The sequence below is a fragment of the Diabrotica undecimpunctata genome, chromosome 6, assembly GCF_040954645.1.
Source record: "Diabrotica undecimpunctata isolate CICGRU chromosome 6, icDiaUnde3, whole genome shotgun sequence".
NCBI classification, from domain to species: Eukaryota; Metazoa; Arthropoda; class Insecta; order Coleoptera; family Chrysomelidae; genus Diabrotica; species Diabrotica undecimpunctata.
The window spans coordinates 155,905,423-155,930,055 of record NC_092808.1 but is presented as its reverse complement, the minus strand read 5'-3'; the positions used below and the strand labels follow the sequence as shown (position 1 = coordinate 155,930,055).

Below are 24,633 nucleotides of genomic sequence, written 5' to 3'. Positions count from 1 at the left end.
AGTAATTTAATGAAAAACAAAAATAAGTCAGTTCTTCCTGCCGGTTTCCCTCGAAGATAATCCGGTGAAGAACTGGACTCAGGTGGTAACAAGATACCAAGCCTGTATTCCCTGGATCAGGTACTATTGGACAAATACGTCACTTTGAACTGCTTCTTAATTTCCCATAAAAAAAAACCAACTTGAAACTCCTTCCCCTTATCCTTATTAAGTATAACCCCAACTAAAAAAAATAATTCTTCCCCTGACTTGTAACTGGATTCTTGAGTAGGCTAAAAAAACAGTTGTGTTACTCCAAGTTTTTGTACATACAAAAGGTAAGGAAAAACACAAGGGTTATCAATCTTGAAAGGCGATACAAAAAATGTCAGGAAGTGACCTTATTGAAATAAAAACCTTAATGGTTTTCGGTAAATAGTGACCTTCGAATGGTGTGACAATGTTTTTATAATGTATGGATATATTAAATAGATAATTTTAACGGCAAACATGATCTTATATATTATAGAATAGAAAAAAAAAGAAATATTAGCCGGTTTAACGATATGAAATTGAAATAAATAATTGTTTGCTTTAATTCTTGAAAGGAAATAAAAATTTGAGATAGATATAGAATCTAATACTTATAATTTATTTAGGTATAAAACTTTTCCTTAATGAAATAAGGTGAAATATAACATGTATCAAATATATGAAATACCTATCAAAGACGAAATTAAAATAGGTCTGAATTTTACTAACAATGGCGGATGATATGAAGGATTTTTCCTTATAATTTATTTGTAATGTTATCTTACCGGCTAGGGTGATCCAACTGAAAATATCCTCGTACAAAACAACAAAATAACTCAAATGGTTTCTTCTAAAATAAACAGCTCTTCACATAAAAATAAACTTAAACTAAATTCGGGAAAAAAAGTGGACTCCCAGCCGCTCTACTCTGAGATGTTTATTCACTCACATCCAGTTAACAAGTGGCGATTTGACGATGCTACGGCTGACACGCCGATGTACTTTCAGAATCTCACCGCTGAGGGCGCAGTTTAATGCCAATATCAGAAAATAAAATTTACTGTGAGTTATTTAAATATTTAGTTTAAGAATATTTCAATATGAATTTAATTTAGAATCAAATTAAAAGATTCCAGTCACAAAAAGAAGGTAAAGGATTATTTAAGTAACGGACTCGTTACAGGTTCTCATCACATAACCTTAGGTTGGGAGTGTTTTTGATATTTTTCTTAGAAAACCGAATGAAACGAGTTTTTTCAGTGGAAAAACAAAAACCTGTTTTTTGTGACCAAAGTTCTAAGTTCTGGTGTATGTGTTAAAATATATTATTTTGTATATTTTTGCCTTTGCAAAAACTACAAGATCATCCGCGTAGACTCGTGCCTTTATAGGCGATTTTCGATTTTTGAGAATATCATTGATTGCCACTATAAAGAGCGTAGGACTTATAACCGAGCCTTGAGGAATGCCATTTTCTGGATACAGTATATCTGATGTTCTATTGTTTGTCCTAACTCTGGAAGCTCTATTTTGAAGGAAGTTTTAAACAGAGAAGAGGCAGTGACCTTGGATGTTCCAACTATGTAATTGTTTTATTATATAACCGTGTCAGGCTGTATCGAAAGCTCTTGATATGTTAAAGAAAACCGCTAGACATTTACTCCTTAGTGCGAATGCTTCAGAAATGTCACTTTCCAAATCTATGATATTATCTACGGTTAACTTTTGTTCTCTAAAACCACTTTGTTCTGGAATAAATAAATCTTGTCTCTCCAGGTGCCATCTTAGTCTTTTATTAATAATTTTTTCTAGTAACTTACACATGGCGCATGAGAAATTGGTAAATTTAACGTTTCATCTGTTCCAAAAGGTTCTCGGAGATAATTACATGAAATTTTAATGAAATTCTCGTAACCAATATATTTTTGTTTTAGTTTTGGTATGATTCATGATACAGAAAAAACTGGATGCAAACGAAGAGAAGGTAACGTTATACACATCATGACGCCAAATTTCGAAGCTGATACTGTGACTGTCAACTGGTCAAATTGTAGCCGAAAGGACATTACCAGATTCTTAGAGTAAGTCGGTTCTTTTTATTACGTGTATAACTTAATACGCGGACCACTTCACAAGACAATATTTATCCGTAATATAAAACGACGATTTAATTACTCTTCTCTTTATTTCCTTATTGTTTGTGATTTATCTCCTCAGATCCTGGGTCTTTTTGTCTTACTTCTGTAGTTATTGTGTTATAACATTTTTAAATTGATTCTGTTTTTTGTAAAAAGACTCTTTAGTAGTAATATTTAGATAGATCAGAACTGTGTTTTATTTGTTTATTTCATCTGAATGTTTCCCAAGTTTTCTCTGAACAGTAGGTTATTGATAATGCAGAATACTATAGTAGAAACTACAGTTAGAATGCAGTACAGGTAAGAGGGACAATGTATTTCGTTTTCGTTTCGTATGGACGTTGCCGGTTTGACCCAAGCGGCGCATCAGTACCGGATTTAAGAATCATATCACTGGAATATACGCGCACACATCAATTGCATAGAGTTGTATAAAAGACTATCATTATTGGTTCAACTAAAGCATGATTCAATCATCGATATACAATTAAGAGAGTTACATTGTCGAACTAAACAATAACATGAAGAAAAATACTATAAAAAAGTAAAATATATCAAAAACTCATTGTCGACAGCTTATCTATATTTATTAATGTTCAATAGTTTGTAAACACATCTTCTGGGAAACAAAGATTATTATAAAGTCATTTGGAGACACAAAGTAAACATGTCTCTTTGTCGATTTGGGTACTGGCCATTAGACCAAAAACTTGTTGGCAAAAACTATGAAAGCTTAGTTCTATTTCATTTTCAAAAGTGGATGAAAGTACCTATGACATGGAGCCGTTGCCAGTATCTGTTGTGAATTTCAAACAGGGTCCTTTTAGTATGCAAGTAAGACATGTTGTGTTAAAAAACATCGACATCCGCGAAGAGGCTCAGCAAGGCGAACTGAAACCAGTACAAAAAAAAAGAAAAACAGTTTCCAGTCCAATTCAATTTGAGAATACTTACGATGAGCTAGTAAAATCTCGAATAAGGAAAATTGTCCAGGATTTTTTTTTTTTGAAAAGCTACCATCAACCTACAGCATAATAAACAGAGTGAAGAAGAACCTACCAGCTTTTTCAACAACCACATTTCGTAGTCTACTAAATGTCATGGCTTTTTAGTATGGTAAAAGAGGTCGAGATATGATGAGGATAATGATGGGAAGAAAAGATTTCATATCGTGGAGACACTAGTACCTCAGACAAATAAAAATATTGAGGAAGAAGGATAATGTAAACCTTGTTTATAACGATTAGTCTTAGAATAACGTTGGTGCTTGAGTCACAAAGGAATGTAGGGACACAACGATCAAGGATCCACGAGATTCCTTCATAAAATGGCTCTCTGCTGCCTTAAAGCTCCAATCGAAAGAGATCCTCGGTTTCTTCTTTATACTGGAAGTCAAACTGGTTTTTTGGCATGGGCTGAATTAACTTTCTTGGCCAAGAAGGAAACTGCTGATTACCACGACGAAATGGTCAATCTATATGAAGAATAGTTTAAGAAGACGACAAACTTGCCGAAAGACAAAGAAAACTTTGTGGTATTGGATAACACGTCATACCACTACCGCAAATGTGATTTTCCGAAAAAATTGGGGAAGAAAAGGCGGATCAAGGCATTTTTTATAGAATTAATTTGTTTTTTTTGTTTATTCTCTTATTTAATTCAATTAATGAGTAAAGATTTTTGAAACGAAGCGCGTACGATTCTGATTTCTCAGTCTATTACCAAACTACCCCACACCTACCACTGTGCTGACATCAGCGGCATCGCTGCACGGCGTAAGACCAACACTGCATTCTCACTCCGGCTTCTACTATAGCATGTTTTTCTATTTTAGTTTATGAAATTTTTGCAATTTCCTGTACTGTTTAAATTTCTGCTTCTCCTTTTCTATTTTTCTATTTAACTCTGCTATTATTTTTATTTCTGTTTTATTGGCTTTTGCTATAGCTACAGTTAATTACAGTTTTCCATAAAATTCTACGATTTTTTTCATTTATCTTCATATTAGTAGTTCGTAAATTTGTATTCCTTTTAAGTTTTAGTCCTATCATAAGTCAACTTAAACTCAAATAAGTAACTTCCTTTTAGCAAAGGTTTGGGCCAATGCCTCAAAGATAAACCGAAAGATTTGGATAGGTACAAGTATCCTGACCTTCCAGCCGGTGTTATGTACGATGCCAACTATCAGTGTAAGTTACAGTTTGGAAAAAAGGCGACACTGTGCACCCCTCCAGATGAAATATGCTTGCATCTGTGGTGCTCCATTAATAACACTTGCACTACCCTTCTCAGGCCAGCTGCCGAAGGAACGTATTGCGGGAAACATAAAGTAAGTTTAAGAGTTTTTAGAATATTATTGTTTATATATTTACGAATAAACTATTTTACAAAATACGAGTTTGTAAGAAAGGTTTGAACATACAAATTTTAAAAATTTACCTAATAGATACACAAAATAAGTAAGGAATAATATACAAATATAACACTGGTAAATACACAGTTTGTAGCTGGAAATTGTGTTACTGTTGCTAGGTAATTCGGGTCTGCTGAATCCAAAAATGTCACCAAATTTGCTCCATCAATTCGTTTTCAGAAAATACGACAACAGATCACATTTCTAACATATAGGGTAATTTAACGTAGCACTACCTATGTATATGTAGTACACATATCTGCCAAAAAAACAACTTTTCATCTAACCTAACTAGCATCCTAGCACAAATCTGTTATTCGGCGTCACCTAAAAACTTCCTTTTATAGGATTTTCTCTCAAAACTTTAAAAGGACGGTCCCTCTGAAGACTCCAGCAGTAATCCGCCATCATAAGAGTGTCCTATCTTCTCTGATACCTCTCTTCCATCGTTTTGATTTCTTGGTGGAAGCGTTTCTCTTGTTCCTCACTAAGGTCACCAAGATTTTCTGGGAAACGGTCTTAGTGGCTGTGGAAGTAATGAATTTTAATACACATATGACAACCGTGTTTGTTAAAATTGTTGAGCATTTCTTCCACTATATCCCGGTAATTTTCCGATTTATTATTTCCAAGAAATGGGCTGGCCAACTTTCATAAAAGAGCACCATGCATTACATTCAATTTCAGTCATCGATTCTGTAAAATACGAATCCTTTATAAGTTGTCGTATCTGAGGCCCATCAAATATGCCGGCTTTCAATTTTTCTTTAATACGGGCAGGGAATTTGCTGGACAAGTATTCAAAACAAGGACTATTCTGGTCTAGGGCTATTACAAATTGTTTCATCAGCCCTAGTTTAATATGTAACGGAAGCAATATTATTTTTTCTCGGTCGACCAATGCTTTGTTAACTACGTTATATTCTCCTTGAACTAAAGCATCTCTAGAACGCCATTTTCTTCTACTACAGTGTTGGTCCTTAGCCCTGCTATCCCAAAGACACAGGAAACATGGATATTTTGTATAGCCACCTTGTTGTCCCAGGAGAAAGTTTACCATCTTAAAATCAACACAGATCGCCCACTAATTTTGGTCATTCTTGATGTTTTTTAGCACCAGCCAAATTGTTTTATATTCTTCTTTCATTTTTGTAGAGTGCCCAATTGGTATACTTCCATATTTGTTGCTATTATGTAGAAGGACACACTATAAACTTCGTTTTGAACTGTTGATAAAAAGACGCCAGTGATCTGGTGTATACTCGGATACACCCATTTTTGCTAACAGTCCTTTCTTATTGTTACAAAAAACCATATCATCTTGCTGAGAAAAAAAGGCAAAAGATCTTTCTCTCTATTACGCTAGTATGTAATTTTGGTGTCTGGATGCAGAAGATTCTTTTCCTTTGGTCTGGAGGCAAGCAACTCGGAATAATCCTTTGGAAGGTTCACATCTCTGATAAAATTGCTTAGCTCTTCCTGAATAAAGCGCTCAGGACGTGTTGAATCCCCTTTAAAATCACTGTCGTCTTCCTTAAATCTATTAGTCTGTAGTTCGTTAGATAACGTTTCGACATTATCCTCTGGTAACGTAGGTCTTCTTCTACTTCTTCTTCAGCCTTCATTCATCCATTGTTGGACATAGGCCTCCTCCAATTGTTTCCACGCTTCCCTATCTTTTGCAATTCTCATCCATTGCTTTCCAGCTACAGCTGTTATATCGTCTATCCATCTCTTTTCGAGTCTTCCCACGCTTCTTTTTGTTTCTCGAGGTCTCCAGAATGTCACTTTATGAGACCATCTGTTGGTGTCTTGTCTTGCTACATGTGCTACCCATTGCCATCTCAATGTCGCTATTTTTTCCATGATGTCGGTTACTAGGTAACGTAGGTAGACTGCTAAAAATTGGAATGGGTATCTGCTTAAGCTGATGTGGAATTGGTCTAATTGCTGAATCCAGGTTAGGATATGTCCACGTATGTCGATTGTTACGATTAATGCCCTAATTTCCAAGACAGAAATAGCAATCGTCAAAATGATTTTTTTGTTCCTTCCATACTATTGAAACACCAAAGTTGAAACATTTTCGTTGTCCTTTCGTCCACTGTCGCAAGTTTTCAAGACAAGTTTTGCACACTACATGTAGAGCCCATGATTTACCTTGATCTCCTAAATGAACACCAAAATAGGTTTGATATACCCTTTTTATAAGATCAAAAACTAGTTTTCTCTTTTCCTTTATAATTTACTCGCCACATATATAGCAAAAAACGTCTTGCAACGAAATTGAATTTCAAACTAAATTTTACAATGGAATGCAGTCGAAATGTAAGAATATTTAAATATTTTATGATTATGTTATATGTATCTCGAAATCTATAGCTGATATAAAGAAAAGGTTTGTATTTTGGAATCAGCACAGATGAATTAACCCAAATCAGTTGATCTTTTTTTCGGCAGCAAGACAATTTTTTTTTGTTGGTTTGTGTAATTATTCCTAATAAACCTACACGAGTGAGTCAGAGAAATATCATCATTATTTGGCGCTACAGTTCTTGAGCCTCGGGTTGCCATTCTTCCCTGTCAAGTGCTTGTCTTTGCGATCCTCTTACTAAAATCTTCCTGAACATCGTCCAGATATCTGAGTTTAGGTCGCCTCCCTTCCCTTTTTTGAATTGGCCTATTTTGCACAATCAGTTTAGCGAAAATCTATGGAGTTCGAAATTATATCGCCTTCTCCATAGATCTTGTTGGTTAACTCCGCCATAGTATGGTCCTCAATACGTTTCTTGCAATGAGGAAACAGGACATAACGAAAAATAGCTTTGGTGAGACAACCAACTTGGTGTTTTGGTATATATTTTGAGGAGCTGAAAATACTAAGTCTTGTGAATAAATATCAAAAATCTATTCAATGCAGTAACACCAGTCTCACTTATAACGAGATATAATAACTTCTCTTAGCCAAAGCTTAACGTTTTAACTTAAACCTATTTTTAAAAGATGGCGCTATCTGCCATATCCAATTTTTAATGGGGCCCAAATTAACCACAGGCCTCATATTATGACACTCTCCTCTACCTTTAAGTGCTCATCAACTTTTTGGTGACCAATCTTTATAATTTTTGAACTTTATTAATAAAATAAAATGCTGAAGAAGTAATAAAATATTCATTATTATGTACTTTAAATTACAGGATTAAATACATCTTCTTCTTCTTCTTCTCGTGCCACTCCTAGCGGAGATTGGAAATCATCATGGCCACTGCGACTTTGTTAGCAGCGCGCCTAAAAAGTTCAATCGAACTACACCCGAACCATTCACGTAGATTACGAAGCCACGATATTTTTCTTCTTCCCACACTTCTTTTGCCCTTAATTTTGCCCTGCATGATATTTCTTAAAAGTTCGTACTTTTCACCTCTCACAATGTGCCCCAAGTATTCCATCTTTCTAGTTTTTATCTCATTTAGAATTTCGCATCTTTTGTCTAAAGTTTAGAGTACTTGCGTGTTAGTGACGCGGTCCATCCATGATATTCTGAGAATGCGCCTATAGCACCACATCTTGAAAGCTTCGATGTTTTTTGTGGTCAACTGTTTTAGTGTCCAAGCCTCTACTCCATACAACAGGGTAGAAAAGACATAACACCGCAGCATTCGTATTCGTAACTTTATATTGATATCACGATTGCAAAAGAGTTTGCGCATTCTATTAAAGACTGATCTAGCGATTTCTATTCTACATCTAATCTCTTTTGTTTGATCAGTATCGTCTGTGATCCAAGCACCTAGATATTTATAACAGGACACACGCTCAATCGTTGTATTGTCTATTACAAGATTAGCTCTGATGTTCTTTGATTTCGTGATTACCATAAATTTAGTTTTTTTCAAATTAATTTTCAAGCCGTAACTGTTACAGTATATATTGAGACTTTGAACGAGATGTTGTAGTTCTACTAGCGTTCCCGTTAAGAGAACCGTATCGTCATCATACCTTATATTGTTGATCGTCTCACCATTTATTATCAGACCAAGATCTTCTTCCTCGAGTGCTTGTTCACAGATAGCTTCACTATACAGATTAAATAAAAGTGGCGACAAGATGCATCCCTGCCGGACTCCTCGACGGATTTGAATTTCTTCTGTTAGCCTTCCCTCAACCTTCACATTTGCTGTTTGATTCCAATATAGGTTGCATATAATTCGAATATCTCGGCTGTCTATATTTTTCTTTATTAGAATTTGTCTTAGTGTTTCATGTTGTACTTTGTCAAAGGCCTTTTCGAAATCAATAAAGCAGGTGTAAATTTCTTGGTTCATGTCTAAGCATCTCTGTGAGAGAACGTTCATTGCAAACAGAGCCTCCCTTGTACCTAATACATATAAATACCCTGAATACATTATAAACAAATAAATAGAAGTGTTGAAAACTCTGTTTTTTTTTAACTCCATACTTAAAAATATTGAATACTTTTAATATTCAATATTTAATATAGATAAAGTAACTTTTAAAGTTACGAAAACAACAACCTTCAGCCATACCTATGGCTTCACCTAATTGTATGTGACCTATATAGTGATTACTTTAAAGCAGATTTATGGATTTCGAATATTTTCTCTTTCTTAATGTTTTTTAATATGTATTTATTGTTTATGTGTAATACAACTATAGAATATTTTGTCGACTACCTCATGTTATATTTGCAGTGGTGCAAGGATCGCGAATGCGTCTTAATGCTGGAACCTCCTGCTCCCATCGACGGCGGTTGGGGAGACTGGAGCTCGTGGAGCGAATGTTCCAAATCCTGCGGCGCGGGAGTTTCTGTGATGGAGAGAGAGTGCAATCACCCGACGCCCGCCTATGGCGGGAAGTACTGCGTCGGCGAGAGAAAGAGATATCGGATATGCAACACTCAAGCTTGTCCACCTGGGGAGCCTACATTTAGAGCGAGGCAATGTTCCGAATACGACGATGAGCTTTACGAAGGAAAGAAATATAAGTGGCAGCCATATTTCGATGAAGGTAAGTACAGTTGAGTGTATAGAATAATAAATAATTAATTTTTATAGTCTTTTACATCGGTGGTTTTCTTAACAGTTAATTTTTTATTCGGCAGGATGTAGCCTTTTTTTTCTCTGGGAGTCGTTGGAGGGCTGCATAGATATTATATGCTAAAGAGAGATGTTAACATGCAAGTACTATAAAAGGACATTTTTTATCTGCTGCGAAATTAATTCGCTACATTTTCCAAGGTTTACACCACAAATATTCTTTATTTCTATTTGTAATTGCATTTTATAAATGCAATATAAACCTATTTATCCAATATAATTGATTATTGCTTCGGGTTTTTCTACTGCACCACCTCTTTGCAATACTTCTTTTGTATTATCTCTATGAAAGGTGCAGAGCATAAGTACATCCCTCTTGCTACGCCATTTTATGGCCATAATTCCGGAATCACTTTCTCTGGCTTATATTTCTTTTGGTTTTAATTTTTTTTGGACCACCTCTCTAGGATTATATTTTCGGTTGCTACGGAGAGTGCCCACCAGATGCGTCTTTCGTTCTAATAATTTGGTTTCCAAGGAGACACTTGTATAATAATTTTCCATATACAGTTCTCTACCAGAATCTAGAAAATCGCCCATTAGAGCAAACACTACATTCGAAGATGCTTGACCGCCATTTTCGGTATCCGCTCCACAATAAATACAGAGATTATAAGTCTACCCTCTTTCCGTACATAATTTGTAGAGTTTTATACCGAACTTGTGCCTTTTATTTTTTATGTATTGCCTAAATCGCAGTTGACCACGAAATGGTACCATGGTCTCGTCAATGCACACTTTTTTACCAGGCGTTACCACTTTTTTAAATTTTGAAAAAACTGTAAGGAAGGAAGTCATTTTGCGAAGTCTGTCATTTGCAAAACCATTATTATTATTATTATCGCTAAAATGCCACTTACTTAGCAATAACTCAAAACGGTTCCTCGACATAACACGGCTGATTTCATTTTGATATAATAATGATTTTTTTCAATACGATCGTATAGTGGACAACTTACACAAGCCCATCCATAATAGGATACCAATAAACCTTTCCATTTCCAGATGATCAGTTGGAGTCCACTTTTTGATGCTCGATTTTTGTGTCAGTCCTTCTTTTGCCAAAGACTGCTCGCCATAGAGATTGGTTTCGTTAACCATGAGAGTAATCACTTCGTCACAAACAAATGACTTAAAAAACTATAGTGATCCATAATTATATACTCTTCATAGATTTGAGCTCTAACTCCTGTATATTTTCCATCAAAGTCAAAATTCTTAAAAGATGATGACCATCAACAGGGTTTCACTGTAAGTTATTCAAGTCAATTAGGTCATCCTTCATGATTACTTCTATTTTCTGGGTCACTTTTGGCTCTTTAGATCTATACTGGGAAATTGCGTATTCAATACCATTGTCTACATTTTGTAAATTTGAATGGGTATTATCTGACCCTGTTTGTGAGCTAATCGGCAAATCTCCAACATCATTAGAGGCAGATAAACTATTTGATTTGCTTGAAGATGCTCCGGAATCCATTGTAACATTTACTACTTGACATAATTGACGTTTTTTGGGACAAAAACTGCACTAGCATCGCTATTTTCATCTTCCGAGTCACTCGAAGCTTGCGAACTAGGAGAGTAAGCATCAGGCGAATAAGCATCACCTATTATTACATAATCACTTTTCTCATCCGACATTAGTTCATCCCACAACTGTAAAATTCATTTCTTCCTTTTTTCGTAATCTCCCATTGTGTACATTCACTTTCTTCTTCTTTAAGTACCGTCTCCTGATCGGAGGTTGGATATCATCATCACTATCTTTACTCTATCTACTGCTGCTCTAAAGAGTTCTATAGCACTGCATTTAAACCAGCCCCTTAAATTCTTCAACCATGACACTCTTTTCTTCCTATACTCCTTCCTCCTCTTATCTTTCCCTGTATTATCAGCCTTAGCAGTTCATATCGCTGTTCCCTCATTACGTGTCCCAGATATTGTAACTTTCTTATTTTTATTGTGTTTATTATTTCGCATTCTTTGCCCATTTCTCGTAATATTTTTGTGTTAGTTTTCTTCTGTATTCATGCTATTCTAAGCATCCTCTTGTAACACCACATTTCAAAGGACTGTAACTTATTTATGTGTTCTTGCTTTAATGTCCAGCTTTCAAGTCCATATTGCAGTATCGAAAATACGTAGCATCTCAGTGCTCTTACTGTCAGTTATAATCTAAGGTCTTTGTTGCAGAGAATTGTTTTCATTTTTACAAACGCATTTCTTGCTATTTCTATCCTGGCTCCTATTTCGGTTGTTTGATCATTATTGTCTGAAATCCAGGTTCCTAGGTATTTGTATTTATCAACCCTTTCTATCTGTACATTTCCCAAATGTATGTTTGTTGGTATATTTGTTTTCTTTGTTTTTATCATGTATTTGGTCTTTTTTATATTCATTTTTAGTCCATATTTTTCACAGAAATTCACATTCACTTTACTACACTGCTATTCTCAAAAACTCTGTTCATCTAAGGAGCTAACAACAGACTGGCTTGCAAGAGTCGCTTGATTCTCGAGACGGCTACTTTGTCCTTGAATACCAGGCAGTGCCATGGCACAACGTATGTACCACATGGCCCCGTAAAAGCAATATAAAATATTTGGGCCGCGTGGCACAAAACTTGGGCCGCAAAAAAATTTTTTCAAAATTCACAAAAAAAAAAAGACAGATACCCAAAAATATGATTCAAATAGATTATAAAATACCTTAGCAAACAGAGACTATTACAAAAAAATTGGTCCAAAGGATCAACAAGTTTCATTGTATGTTGGCGCTAAGGTGTTAAACAAGAAACAGGTTCACCTGTTTTCCTCTTTATCGACACATTATAAATAATATAAATAGTCACATAAAAGAATCGAAATATGGACCAGTTTTGTCCTGGTATAATACAATCAAAAGGAAAACAATCAAAATGTGTTAAATTGATAAGTAATTTCTTTATGTTGTCACGGGTTGGATTTCTTTAGGAAAGTAGAAAATATAGCATACGTTATAATAATACCTGTCACATTCCCCAAGTATTAAAAGCAAATTTTAAATAATTACAACAATAATTACCACCAAAAGTATTAACCCTTAACTGGTCCGGCGTCGTCTGACAGATGATTCCATATTTTTAATTATATTTTATTGGAAATTGGCACCGCCCACAGGCAAGTCCTTCTATCTAATCCTTAAACTATTGAAGCTTGACAAGTGGGTGTATTTGCGACAAGTTTCTCTCAGTTCCTAAAAAGTTATCGCAACAATTAGGTCGAGAGTAGTTCCTCAGACGACGCCGGACTGTTGGTGTGACTTTTTTGTGTGTCGTGCATTTTTAGAAATTATGGGCGGGCCATCAAAACGAGTTCGTTTCGGCGATGACGATTATGAGACAACTCTTTAAAAGTGGTACAATGAGGAATGTGATAGTGACAGTGATGTAGACGATATTTCGGAAGACCATAACATTGAATCTGAACACGATACATGTTCGAAATTTTCTGATTCTGACGAGCCTGCAGATTGTGATGAATTAGCAGTAAGTGATAGTGACAAAACGTATGTTTATGGTAAAAATCCACACAGGTAGTGTACGTCAGAAGTTATCCCCTCATCTAGAACACGTAAACACAACATTGTCATAAAAGTGCCAATTCTAAAAACAAAGGCAAAAATTCTCGGCGAGGCTGCGATACCCTTGTCTGTTTGGAATATGTTGTTTAGTGATAACAATCTACAACATATTGAACAGAATACTAACACCAAATTACGATCAATGCGTGAGAAATATTCTCCTAGTTCTATCCATCATCTTAGAGAAATGTATGTTATTGAGTTAAGAGCATTTTTGGGACTCCTTGTTTACATTGCCATTTTCAACTCCATTCACGAAAATATAGACCGTTTATTTGCAACAGATGGAACTGGAAGAGAAATTTTCAAAGCAGTCATGAGCACAAAATACCTGTGCTTGCGTTGCAAAAAGCCTGTTTGTTTGTTTGGAATGTACAAAACCACTATGTAAAAATTGCATATAAAATTGGTAAAGTTTGACTGATGCTGGAAACAAACATTTTTGATCGATTTTTATTTTACCTAGTTTTTTGTTTAGTGTGAAGTTTGAACATTTATCCTAGGAATACATTTGTTTTTCATAGTGTTTTTTATATTTTTTTTTTAATTACTTTACAAAACTATGTACTTTTTCACAAATATTTGTATGGATGTCAGTTTTATTTTAATATTTTTTTCATAACCCAAATAATGCCCAAATCTAATACGTTCACTTTTATATAAATATATCAGGGTATGTTTGTAACATTTTTTCTTAATAAAAAAATTATTTTTGAATGATGTTTTGCTTTCTTGAAAACAGTAGTTTCGCAGACTACGCCGGACCAATTACGCTACTGCTACAGTACCGGACCAGTTAAGGGTTAAGTTTAGGTATAGGGGAGCTATACCTAAATAAAGAACACTTTTTGAACTAAAATTTACGTCTTTTTTTAATAAAATTTTAAAATACAGGGTGTTGCATTTTAAATTATTGATTTGCTGTGGTTTGAAGAAATGGAGTATCATTTGTGAACACCCTATATAATATTTAGAAATTCGACTTAGATATAAATTCCCAAAAGAACGTTACCTGCTCTTTATGTGCAAAGGTTTTTAAGACATTATATTTGTAAATGAATGAGCTATTAACTTACTTAAACTAATAAAACTGTGTCCCTATCTGTCAATTTTTTTTTAAAGTTGAATAACTCAAAAAATATAAAGTTTTGATCTATGGTACAGCTAAACAGATTTAACTGCAACGGTGACGATTTGACACAATCAGACACGACAGACATTGGTTGATGCGGTGTTGCCTAATCGAATATTATTGTAGAGGTTGTCCATTGAAGTGTAATATTAATACTCCATAATTACTGTAATGAGTTTATAAATATATTTATTATCAGAGCACTAATATCAAAGTTAAAATGTTGTAGGTAATTGATAAAATAAATATGTTATTTGCTGAAGTTATTAGTCATAAGTCATAATCATTAAAATGAACTGAATGAATGGAAGTCTATTAAATTAGAAAGCTAAATTTGTTCCATATTGAGAATTGCGATATTTAGTTAATATAAATTGTTTCCAACGGTTCTGGAAATAAGCTTATAAAAATAAATTCTTTTAGAACCTCTTAGTTTTTAATATTAAAATTCAACAAACAATAACTATTTCACGAATTACGAAGTTATCTGACAACGTTGCAAACGCACTAAAATTTATGTTCAATGTTAAGTATATGGATGTTTACGCTTCGGGTGCTTGCATACAACTAATTATTGGGTCCTCTCTTCATCGATGAAGTGACCTTGAACGTTGCAGTTACTATAATTTTACGTAGAATCTAAAAATGCAATAATGTGTAATAAGTATTTTGCTTAAAATACCAAAGTTGTTGTTTACTTCATTTCACTTCAACCACCGACGTCTGTACCGAAGATGACACTTCAAGACGAAGAACAATGTACTGAATAAACTAAATTGTTTTTATTTAGCATCAAAAATAAATTGTAGTTGTTTCTCCAATAAACATCAGTTAGAATTGGCATTGACGTTCTTATTTAAATACAATTTTGTCTATTGAGAAAATTGTTGTACTAACTTTACTAATTAATCGTACAATTATTTTTTCTTTTATATGCAGGTGAACCTTGCCAGTTATATTGCAGCGACGCCAATGAGACAGTGATCGTTCCCTGGGGAGAGTACGCCAAAGATGGAACACCCTGCAGCGTCGTTTCTAGAGACGTTTGCATTTCAGGTATATGCAAGGTAAATCTCTTTACTCTACGTTCTTTGTATCATTAGGCAATTAGCTATATTGGTGAATCTTCCGTACTTCAGCAATAATTACATAATTGGGTTTGGCGTTGACTTGGAAACTATTATCGTGTTAAAACTTTGTTACTATGTAAGCTATAATACAGATCTGCAAATTAAAAAAAAAATATGATGAAGGAAACTTTTTTTATAATTTGTTGTCGTACAACGAATATAAAAATAGAATTATTTAACAAAAAATTTTAAATTTCACAAAATAAACACATTTGGATGTAAATAAATAATTTAATAAACAAATATATTTACTACTCCAAAATTTAGAATACATTTTTTGTGTATTCTTACTTAGGTAAGGGTATTAAAACTAAAAATTACCTAAAATATATTGTTAAAGTCCAAGACGACAAATGCTGATATAGATGCCAAGCCCAAAAAACCATCCAACCAGGATCTTACCAGGTCTTACCAGATCTTACCAGGACAGCCAGGCGTTTGTGGGTACTGCTTATAAAGAACGCCTTGACTCAGTAGGAAAGATTATCCACCAAAAACTAGCTGACAATCTGGGACTTCTTCAAACCGACCATCTTTCTTATTATCAATACGTCCTTGACAGAATACTTGAAAATGATAACTACAAGCTATACTGGGACCGCATTGTGCTCTTAGATCAACTAGTGGCACATAATAGACCGGATCTTATACTAGTTAATAAACTTACTAGGCAAGTAACACTTATTAATGCGGTGATATCCAACACGAATAATTTGCATGTTAATCGAAAAAATCGGCAAGATCTAAACATACAGAGATCTAGAAAAACAAATCAGGAGACAATGGAGAATGAAGAATACCGAGACAGTACCTATTATTCTATTTACTACTAGTGTTATTCCCAAAAACCTCCTAGAGAACATAAAATAGCTAGGTCTAAATACATATCTCCATTAGGCCATGCAGAAAGCTGTACTCCTCGCGACGTCCAGATGTGTACGAAAATTTTTGGGAGGTACTCCAGCATACACCAAGTCACCTAGGGCTCGATAACACGGAAAGAGTTCGTACGGACCTGTCAACGCCCTTTAGCGTTTTCATAGTGACGGTTGGGCTCTGTAGCTTATTAACGTATTTTGGCAGTAGGTAAGTCTTCAGGACAAGCAGTGTTTGTGCTGGCTTTAGCCCCGCTCGTTGAATTTGATCAAGCTGTGTCTGCAGCTCGTTGAAGGCTACCTTAGTCTGCCCAAGTGCATTGTACCTTCGGTCTAGGTATCCAATTAGCTCACTCGGTTGCAACTTTCGAATCCTATCATTACCGACAGAGAAGAGAGAACGCGTTACGTAATAAGAGTGCTTATTACCACAATTAACATTAGCCATAATAGCTGCACTCTTGCCAGCATTGATCGACATTCCTCTCTTCTCGACGGCTGTCCGGAGCTGTTTGGTACCGTCTTTGACTGATAGCAGGAATTAATCATCAGCGTCACTCAACACTGAGACCTTCCTGCCATCTGCAATAGGAATGCCAAGCCTGTTTTCCTCGAGCTTGCATATCAGCTTATTGATCACCATATTGAAAAGGTAGGGCGATAAGGGGTCTCCCTCTTTAACGCCTCTATACATTCCGATATTCGTCGTCGACCAGCTGCCGGTGATGACACTCGTATGACAGTTCTTGTACGAGTCCATCACTTACATTCATGGCCCGTTCAGTTGATCTCTGAGAAACTGTGTCGAAAGTTGTTCGTAGATCTATGGATATTATATTGTATGGACGAAGGCCTCTCTCCTCTTCAGGTTATTCAATAGGACGTCATCTACCTGCCTAAAACCTCTCTGGTTCTCATGATAATCCAGCACCGCAAGCCTCTTCCCTAGCATACGATGCAGCACCCTTATCATTATCGATGAAATGGTTATCGGATGCCTACCGCTGGAGGTTACCTACCTCCAGCGGGTTGTCAACCTTTGGTATCAAAGCAGTCCTGCAATCCTTCAATACCTCAGGAGTAACAAGATACTGGAGCATTATATTAAAGACTAAAACTAATTTCTGAACAGGTACTTTACGCAGCTCTTTGTTCTTAATAAAATCAAGACCGGTCGCTTGAGACTTCATACTTTGTAAGGCCCCGAGGATTTCCGCTTCCATTACAGCATTGCTGATCAGTAGCGGCTCCTTCGGATCTGAGATCGGTTCGTCGTCTGTTGGCGATCTTGATGAAAAGATCGTCCGATATTCCTTTTCCACCGTTCTGATGTCGAGGTGCACATCGTTACCCCAGAGAGGGTTGTCGTTACCCTAGAGAGGGGATCTATTGGTATGGAATCGAGTTTGGGTGAAACGGTATCGTTGAGCTGTTTCATGGCGCCTATTCTTGATAGGGAACAAGGGAACATATTGAACCCTACTATAAACAGAGACTATATTTGAGTCTTGTCGAAGAAGTTAATTGGACGGTTTCTTCAGCAAGGCTCAGATGTAGTCTCGGTTTCGGGTAGAGTTCGATATGTTCTCTCTAAGTTAAATTTTTAAATATATAGAAAAAACAAAGATTTTATTTCACATATAGTGCTTCTTCGTACTTATACGTATTTCGTCCTTTTTAGAACTCATCAGAGCGCCTCAATAGGAAGCCCTAAATGTGAAATCAAATATTTTCTGTTAAAGAAAGTAATAATGAAATAACTTCCTAAAGACGCGTACAGCGACATCTAAAAATAAAGCAAAAAATCAAAATCTTAAGATTTCTACTACTTGTTTTACCAACAAAAATTCAGATTTTCATCCAAATCTGTGCATTCTATGATTTTCAAAGTAAACAGATAATGAACCGTTTTACTTTATGCTTTTAATTTTTACCATCGACTTCATATCGTTTAAAACCCTGCTGTCCTGTTCGGGTCTATTTGACCCAAAAAAAAATTATTTCTTATTTTGCAAATTATTACGCGGCGTAACGTTTTGGTATTCCGTGACTTTATTACCTAATCTGAGGTCTTTCAATTGCATATGAGATAAAACTTCAACTTCCTGGTTTTTTTGATAAAAATTAAATTGTTACCTATGATACGTTCGGGTCAATATGACCCACGTATTTAAACCGTTAAAAATTTCCTGTGTACGTATGTTATGTTTAGTTGGCAGTGTTTTATATTTTCTAACAGTGTTTGTCAGTCATGTAAGTTTATAAATAAAAACAAGTTTCTGCAAGCTAGAACGTGTAAAAAATTTGAAGTGTAGCTGGACGATGTCAAGTAGAAGGGCACGTCATGTAGAAGGAAGTGGGGGTGATAGACAAGTGGTAGGAGTGGTAGGACACTGATGATATGTCAAGCGCATTCATGCCATTCATATTATACATTTCAGTCTATTTTTGCATGTTGATAATGTCGCATCGAAGAACGCTAACCGAAAATGAGCTGCGCGAGCTCGCGAACGTGTCAGACCGTGATGAATACATATCAGAAACAGAAAACCATACAAGTAGTGAGAGTGAAGCAGAAAGTAGTGATGATTCTGTTATTCCATTCTACGTACCACATCCTGTAGAACCTTCTGTAACAGTTCCTTCGAAAGATGGTAATATTCAGTGGTCGCTTGATCCTCCTTATCAACGCGGTCGTTTTTCTACGGCCAATGTTATAAATAATGCTCCAGGAGTTACAAGGTACGTGCTCTTTTCTGACATAGTTGCAAACCAAATTATTAATATGACAAACATGGAAGGCCAGCGTGTTTTTGGATAAAATTGGTCAAGCATACATTGGTCTTTTATTGTTAGCTGGAGTTTTTAAGTCCCATGGTGAATCAACTAAAAGTTTGTGGAATGAAGAAACTGGTCGTAGTATATTTGGAGCAACAATGTCCCTTGAAGTGTTTACAAAAATTTCGCAAATGATACGTTTTGATAACAAGACTACTAGACAGGATAGGAGACGATTAGATAAACTTGCTGCAATACGTGAGTGGAAAAGCTACCAACATTTTTTAACCCTGATGAAAATGTTACTATCGACGAGCAATTAGTAGCCTTTAGAGGTCGCTGTCCTTCAAACAGTACATTCCAAGCAAGCCAGCGAAATATGGCATAAAAATTTAGGCTTTATGTGACACCAAAAGTTCTTATGCTCTAAAATTCCAGATCTATACAGGAAAAGAAGCAGGTGCCGCGCCAGAACGAAATCAGGGAATGCGTGTGGTGTGCGACTTGACTAATGATTTGAAAGGCCACAATATTACTTGCGATAACTTTTTTACATCGTACAATTTAAGCCAACTTCTTCTAAAAAGAAAAAATACAATGCTGGGGACCTAAAGAAAAAATAAACCAGAGCTTCCAGCATAAATTGCGAATAAAGAAGTTCATAGTTCGTATTTTTACTTCACGCAAGATACCACTGTTGTTAACTATATTCCTAAAAAGAATAAAAATGTTGTTCTTATGAGTAGTTTGCATCATGAAAAGGCTATTAGTGACAGAAATAACAAAAAGCCCCAAATTATTTTAGATTATAATTCCAGTAAGGGAGCAGTGGATACTCTAGATTAGCTTGTTGGTACATATACATGTAAGAGAAAGACAAATCGCTGGCCCATGATTGTTTTTTATAATATGCTGGACATTTCTGCCTACAACGCGTTCGTTTTATGGACATCAATAAATCCCCAATGGAACACCAATAAACTTACAAAACGGCGAATTTTTCTTGAGGAATTGGGAAAAACACTGGTGAAACCACTTATCCTTTCCAGGAAAAATTTACCAAGAACCAAAGACTCACAAGAACTGGTAAAAAGGACACGAGCAGAAGTGAGTAGAGAAGATGGAAATTCTAGTTCGTGTGAACCGTCTATGAACAATCCAACTCCACCTGCTAAACGATCACGCTGTAAATTTTGTTCTAAAAACGATAATAAGACTAATATTTTATGTTGTATATGTCATAAACATATTTGTAAAACCCATTCTTTTTATTACTGTCCCAGTTGTAAACTGAATTAAATTTTGTAGATATTTGTTATTGGGCTTTTCTGGTTAATGAAAGAAAAAATTCCTTTTGTTTTTGTTAATAAGGTTTAATTTACATTAACAACATCATTTTGTTTTACAAAGTTTTACAACAAAACAAAGTTTTGTTTAGCACTATTAGCTTATTTTATTTCGATTAAGGAGCGTAAGCCATAGTTGGGTCATATTGACCCGAACAGTACATTTGTGTAGTTGAATCGAACGGGACAGCAGGGTTAAATTCTAATTGACATTTAAAAAACATAATCAAAAAGTTATTACACCTTTTTAAGTGGCTAGTTTCAACTGCTGCTATGTTTTGACTGATGATGGTCTAACAAGAAACGTTCTGGTGAAATTGTAACAATTTTTATTAAATTTTAAATATACGCCATTTTCTATTAAAATTTTACACTTCACTGTAAGTTTAACTCATTAAAACGTTCTTGCATTTTGGAAATTAAAACTTCCACTTACTATTTGCTTTTCGATGGCCATGTTATTATTATAATTACTTTAACCGTTAATAATCAAATCCATTTGCTAATACGAGTAAGCAGTTTAAATAATGCAACTAATTTTAAATAAGAAAAAACTGTGAAATGGACTATAGACTTTTTGTACAACAATTTATTTGAAGTAGGAATTTTGCATATCTCTTTGTAAGTTATACCAGCCATTTTCCTAGAAATAAATTCAAAATGACCCCGCATCCTCTAAAGAATTCATGCATGATGGCATAAAACGACGAGTCTCCATATTTCCATAATTTTCATTTTATCCATATTCCAGAAAGTCGGCTGTGACTGGGTGGTGGACTCCCAAACAGAGGAGGACGATTGCGGCATTTGTCAAGGAGATGGGAGTAAGTGCGACAAAAAGCAAGGGGTCTACGATAAACAAAATTGGTCTCCCGGCTACAGGGAAATTGTGGTCATACCGAAGGGGGCCAGAAATATACGAATCGAGGAGAAAGACCATTCAGCCAACTACATCAGCATTGGAAGTGCCCTCGAAAGGAAGTTTTATCTCAACGGGGAGCGGTGAGTATTTTTTTAGAGGCCTAAGCCAATTTTCCGATATGAAATATTTACGAAAAGTGTAATAATCTTAGTAAACGTATTGGAGCTATCGGGAAAATGAAGTTGGTATTTTAAAATTGTTTATACTCTAGTACAGGATTGGTTTGAGGAAATCGTGAAAAGCTGTACAACACAAAGTTTTTACTTGTATACAACTAAAACACATTTCAGCTTTGGAATAGATTAATATGTTACAAAGTTTACAAAGAATTATTTAGCATTGTAAAAATTATTTTTTTGTGGTATGTTTTACACTTAATAGTTTATAGTTTTTTGGGAATAATACAACCTCCTTTTTCCTGAGTAAATCTTTGAAACATGGTGATAGATGGTAGGAACTGGAATTACTAATAAAAGGATACCACACGCAAACTGCTGCTCCTTCTCTAACAAGTCTATCAGGTATCTCATTTAATACAATTCTTTTATGCCATGGCACCCACAGCACACCTACTTTATTGATTATTAGTGTCTTAAGGAACTGAAAGATCCATCAACAAAAGAGCAAGTCACACTAAAAATTAAAGAAGAGCTCACCAAAATAGAAATTATTCCTACTGAAGATGCGAACAGGAAATGGCATATATTAAAAGATGCTCTTATACGCACATGTGAGACAACACTAACACCTAAGCTGATCAAGAACAAAAATGAATGGATGACCGATGAGATCCTGGATCTCATGGAAGCAAGAAGATCCTATAAAACCAAAGACAAAAACATGTATAATATTATACACACAGAAATAAGGAGAAAGATCAGAGATGCAAAGGAAAGATGATATAGTGACAGATACGAAGAGATTGAACAGTTGGTAGAGAAACATGATAACTTAAACCTTCATGAAAAAATTAGGGAAATAACAGGCACTAATATTAAGAAAAAATCAAACATACTGCTGGATGAAAACGGCAAAATATTTATAGATGGTGATTATAGTCGGTGAAAGGCTTAAAAGATGGCAGGAATATATTCAAGAGCTATTTAAAGACGAACGGACTGAGATAGTACTAGAGCAGGAAAAGTTCGACAACGGCCCAGACATAACAGAAGACGAGGTATTAGAGGCGATAAAGCGAACAAAGGACAACAAGGCAACAGGTACTGACGAAATACCTGTAGACATAATACGGTTAATAGAAGAACAGCAAATTGGAATATTGGTCGACTTATTCAATGCAATATACAGTACAGGAATCATTCCCAGAGATTGGCTGATGTCAACATTCATAACACTACCAAAAAAACCAAATGCAAAAGAATGCCAAGACCACCGGATAATAAGTTTAATGAGTCATACGCTCAAAATATTTTTAAAAATTATACACCGGAGAATACACAACAAACTTGAGCAGGACATAAGTGACACACAATTTGGATTTAGAAATGCACTGGGAACGAGGGAAGCCCTGTTCGCTGTACAAAGGTGCATGGATGTTAATGAACCAGTATATATGTGTTTCTTGGATTACAACAAAGCCTTCGATAAGGTCAGACATAACCGTCTTATCGAATTACTTGAAAAGAAAAACTTAGATATGAGAGACATCAGGATCATTAGCGCTATCTATTATAATCAGATCGCTGTGGTAAAAGAGAACAACGTCTTTTCAAATGAAATACTGATTGAGAGGGGCGTCAGGCACGGCTGTGTCCTGTCTCCTACTTCGTTTAATTTGTATTCAGAGGAAATAATCCAGAAAGCACTAGAAGAACTAACTATGGGAATAAAAGTAAATGGCTGACCAATCAATAATATACGGTTTGCCGACGACACTATTTTATTAGCGGAATTTCTTGAATATTTACAACAAATGGTTGATAGAGTGGTAGAAGTCAGTGAAGAAAACGAACTGTCCTTAAACACAAAATAGACACAATTTATGATAATTACAAAAGCCCAACAGCGCCAAGAAAACATAACAATACATGGAGAACAAATTAAAAAAGTTGAAAAATATAAATATCTATGTACAATAATTAACGAAAATAATGAGTACACAGAAGAAATTAAGGCAAGAATAGGACAGGCAAGAAATTCTTTCAACAAGCTGAAAAAAGTACTCTGCAGCAGGGACATTTCAATTTCTTTAAAGATAATACTTCTGAGATGCTACGTGTTCTCCGTATTATTTTATGGGTTGGAGGCTTGGACTTTAAAGAAAGATGTTTCGGACAGATTGGAAGCCTTCAAGTTATGGGCCTACAGAAGGATATTAAGAATAAGTTGGGTGGATAGAGTCACGAATGTTGAGGTGTTGAGAAGAATGGGAAAAGATAAGGAGGTTTTAAATACAATTAAAGTCAGAAAACTGCAATATCTGGGACATGTCATGAGAAGCGAGCGTTATAACTTGTTGCAATTAATAATGCAAGGAAGAATACAGGGTTGAAGGAGTCGCGGAAGAAGACGCATCTCCGGGTTGAATAATTTAAGAGCTTGGTTTAACTGCAATTCTGCTGACCTCTTTAGAGCAGCGGCGAAAGTGCGAATTGCCATGAAGGTTGCCAACCTTCTTAGAGGAGATGGTACGTGAAGAAGAAGAAGGAACTTTAGTTACTAAGTGAAGTTGTAAACTTCAGAGCCTTTAGTGCAGCTTGCCGGTCTGCGTTTAATTCAGGCATTTTTCAGGCACCTTTGAGCCCAAAAATCAAACGTTTGCAGTCATGTTTTAAATATTGTAGAGCTATTTTTCGTCTGGTGTAAGTACCAGTTATCCTTATTCCTATTCCGTTCCGTGTTTTTGATCCATAAGTACAAAACCTGAAGGCACCTCTTTTAATTTCTGTGATTCTATTTTGTGTTAATTTGACTTCGAAATCTTGTTTTGCAGATATAATGTCCCTAAACATCTTCATAGATTGCGCTGTATCCATCCTTTAAATCTCTAGATACCAGTCAGGTCACCAGATTTTCGATCTTAAGACCGTTTTGGAATAACGACACTATCTATAGCGATCCTCCTTACATGTATGTACAAAGAAGAGAGTCGAGCATTATCTCTAACGTTACAGTGTAAAACGATT

At 35.4% G+C, this 24,633-nt stretch overlaps 1 protein-coding gene across 7 annotated transcripts in view; it reads left to right on the top strand.

Moving 5' to 3' along the window:
* AdamTS-B (ADAM metallopeptidase with thrombospondin type 1 motif B) overlaps positions 1-24,633 on the top strand; it is a 139,191-nt gene that overhangs the window by 106,629 nt on the left and 7,929 nt on the right. For all 7 annotated transcript variants that reach the window (XM_072535908.1, XM_072535911.1, XM_072535909.1 and 4 more), the window contains 5 exons: positions 1,947-2,093; positions 4,239-4,479; positions 9,276-9,591; positions 15,376-15,503; positions 21,317-21,567. In XM_072535908.1, coding sequence (XP_072392009.1) covers positions 1,947-2,093; positions 4,239-4,479; positions 9,276-9,591; positions 15,376-15,503; positions 21,317-21,567 — 1,083 coding nt within the window. The remainder of the gene's footprint in view (positions 1-1,946; positions 2,094-4,238; positions 4,480-9,275; positions 9,592-15,375; positions 15,504-21,316; positions 21,568-24,633) is intronic.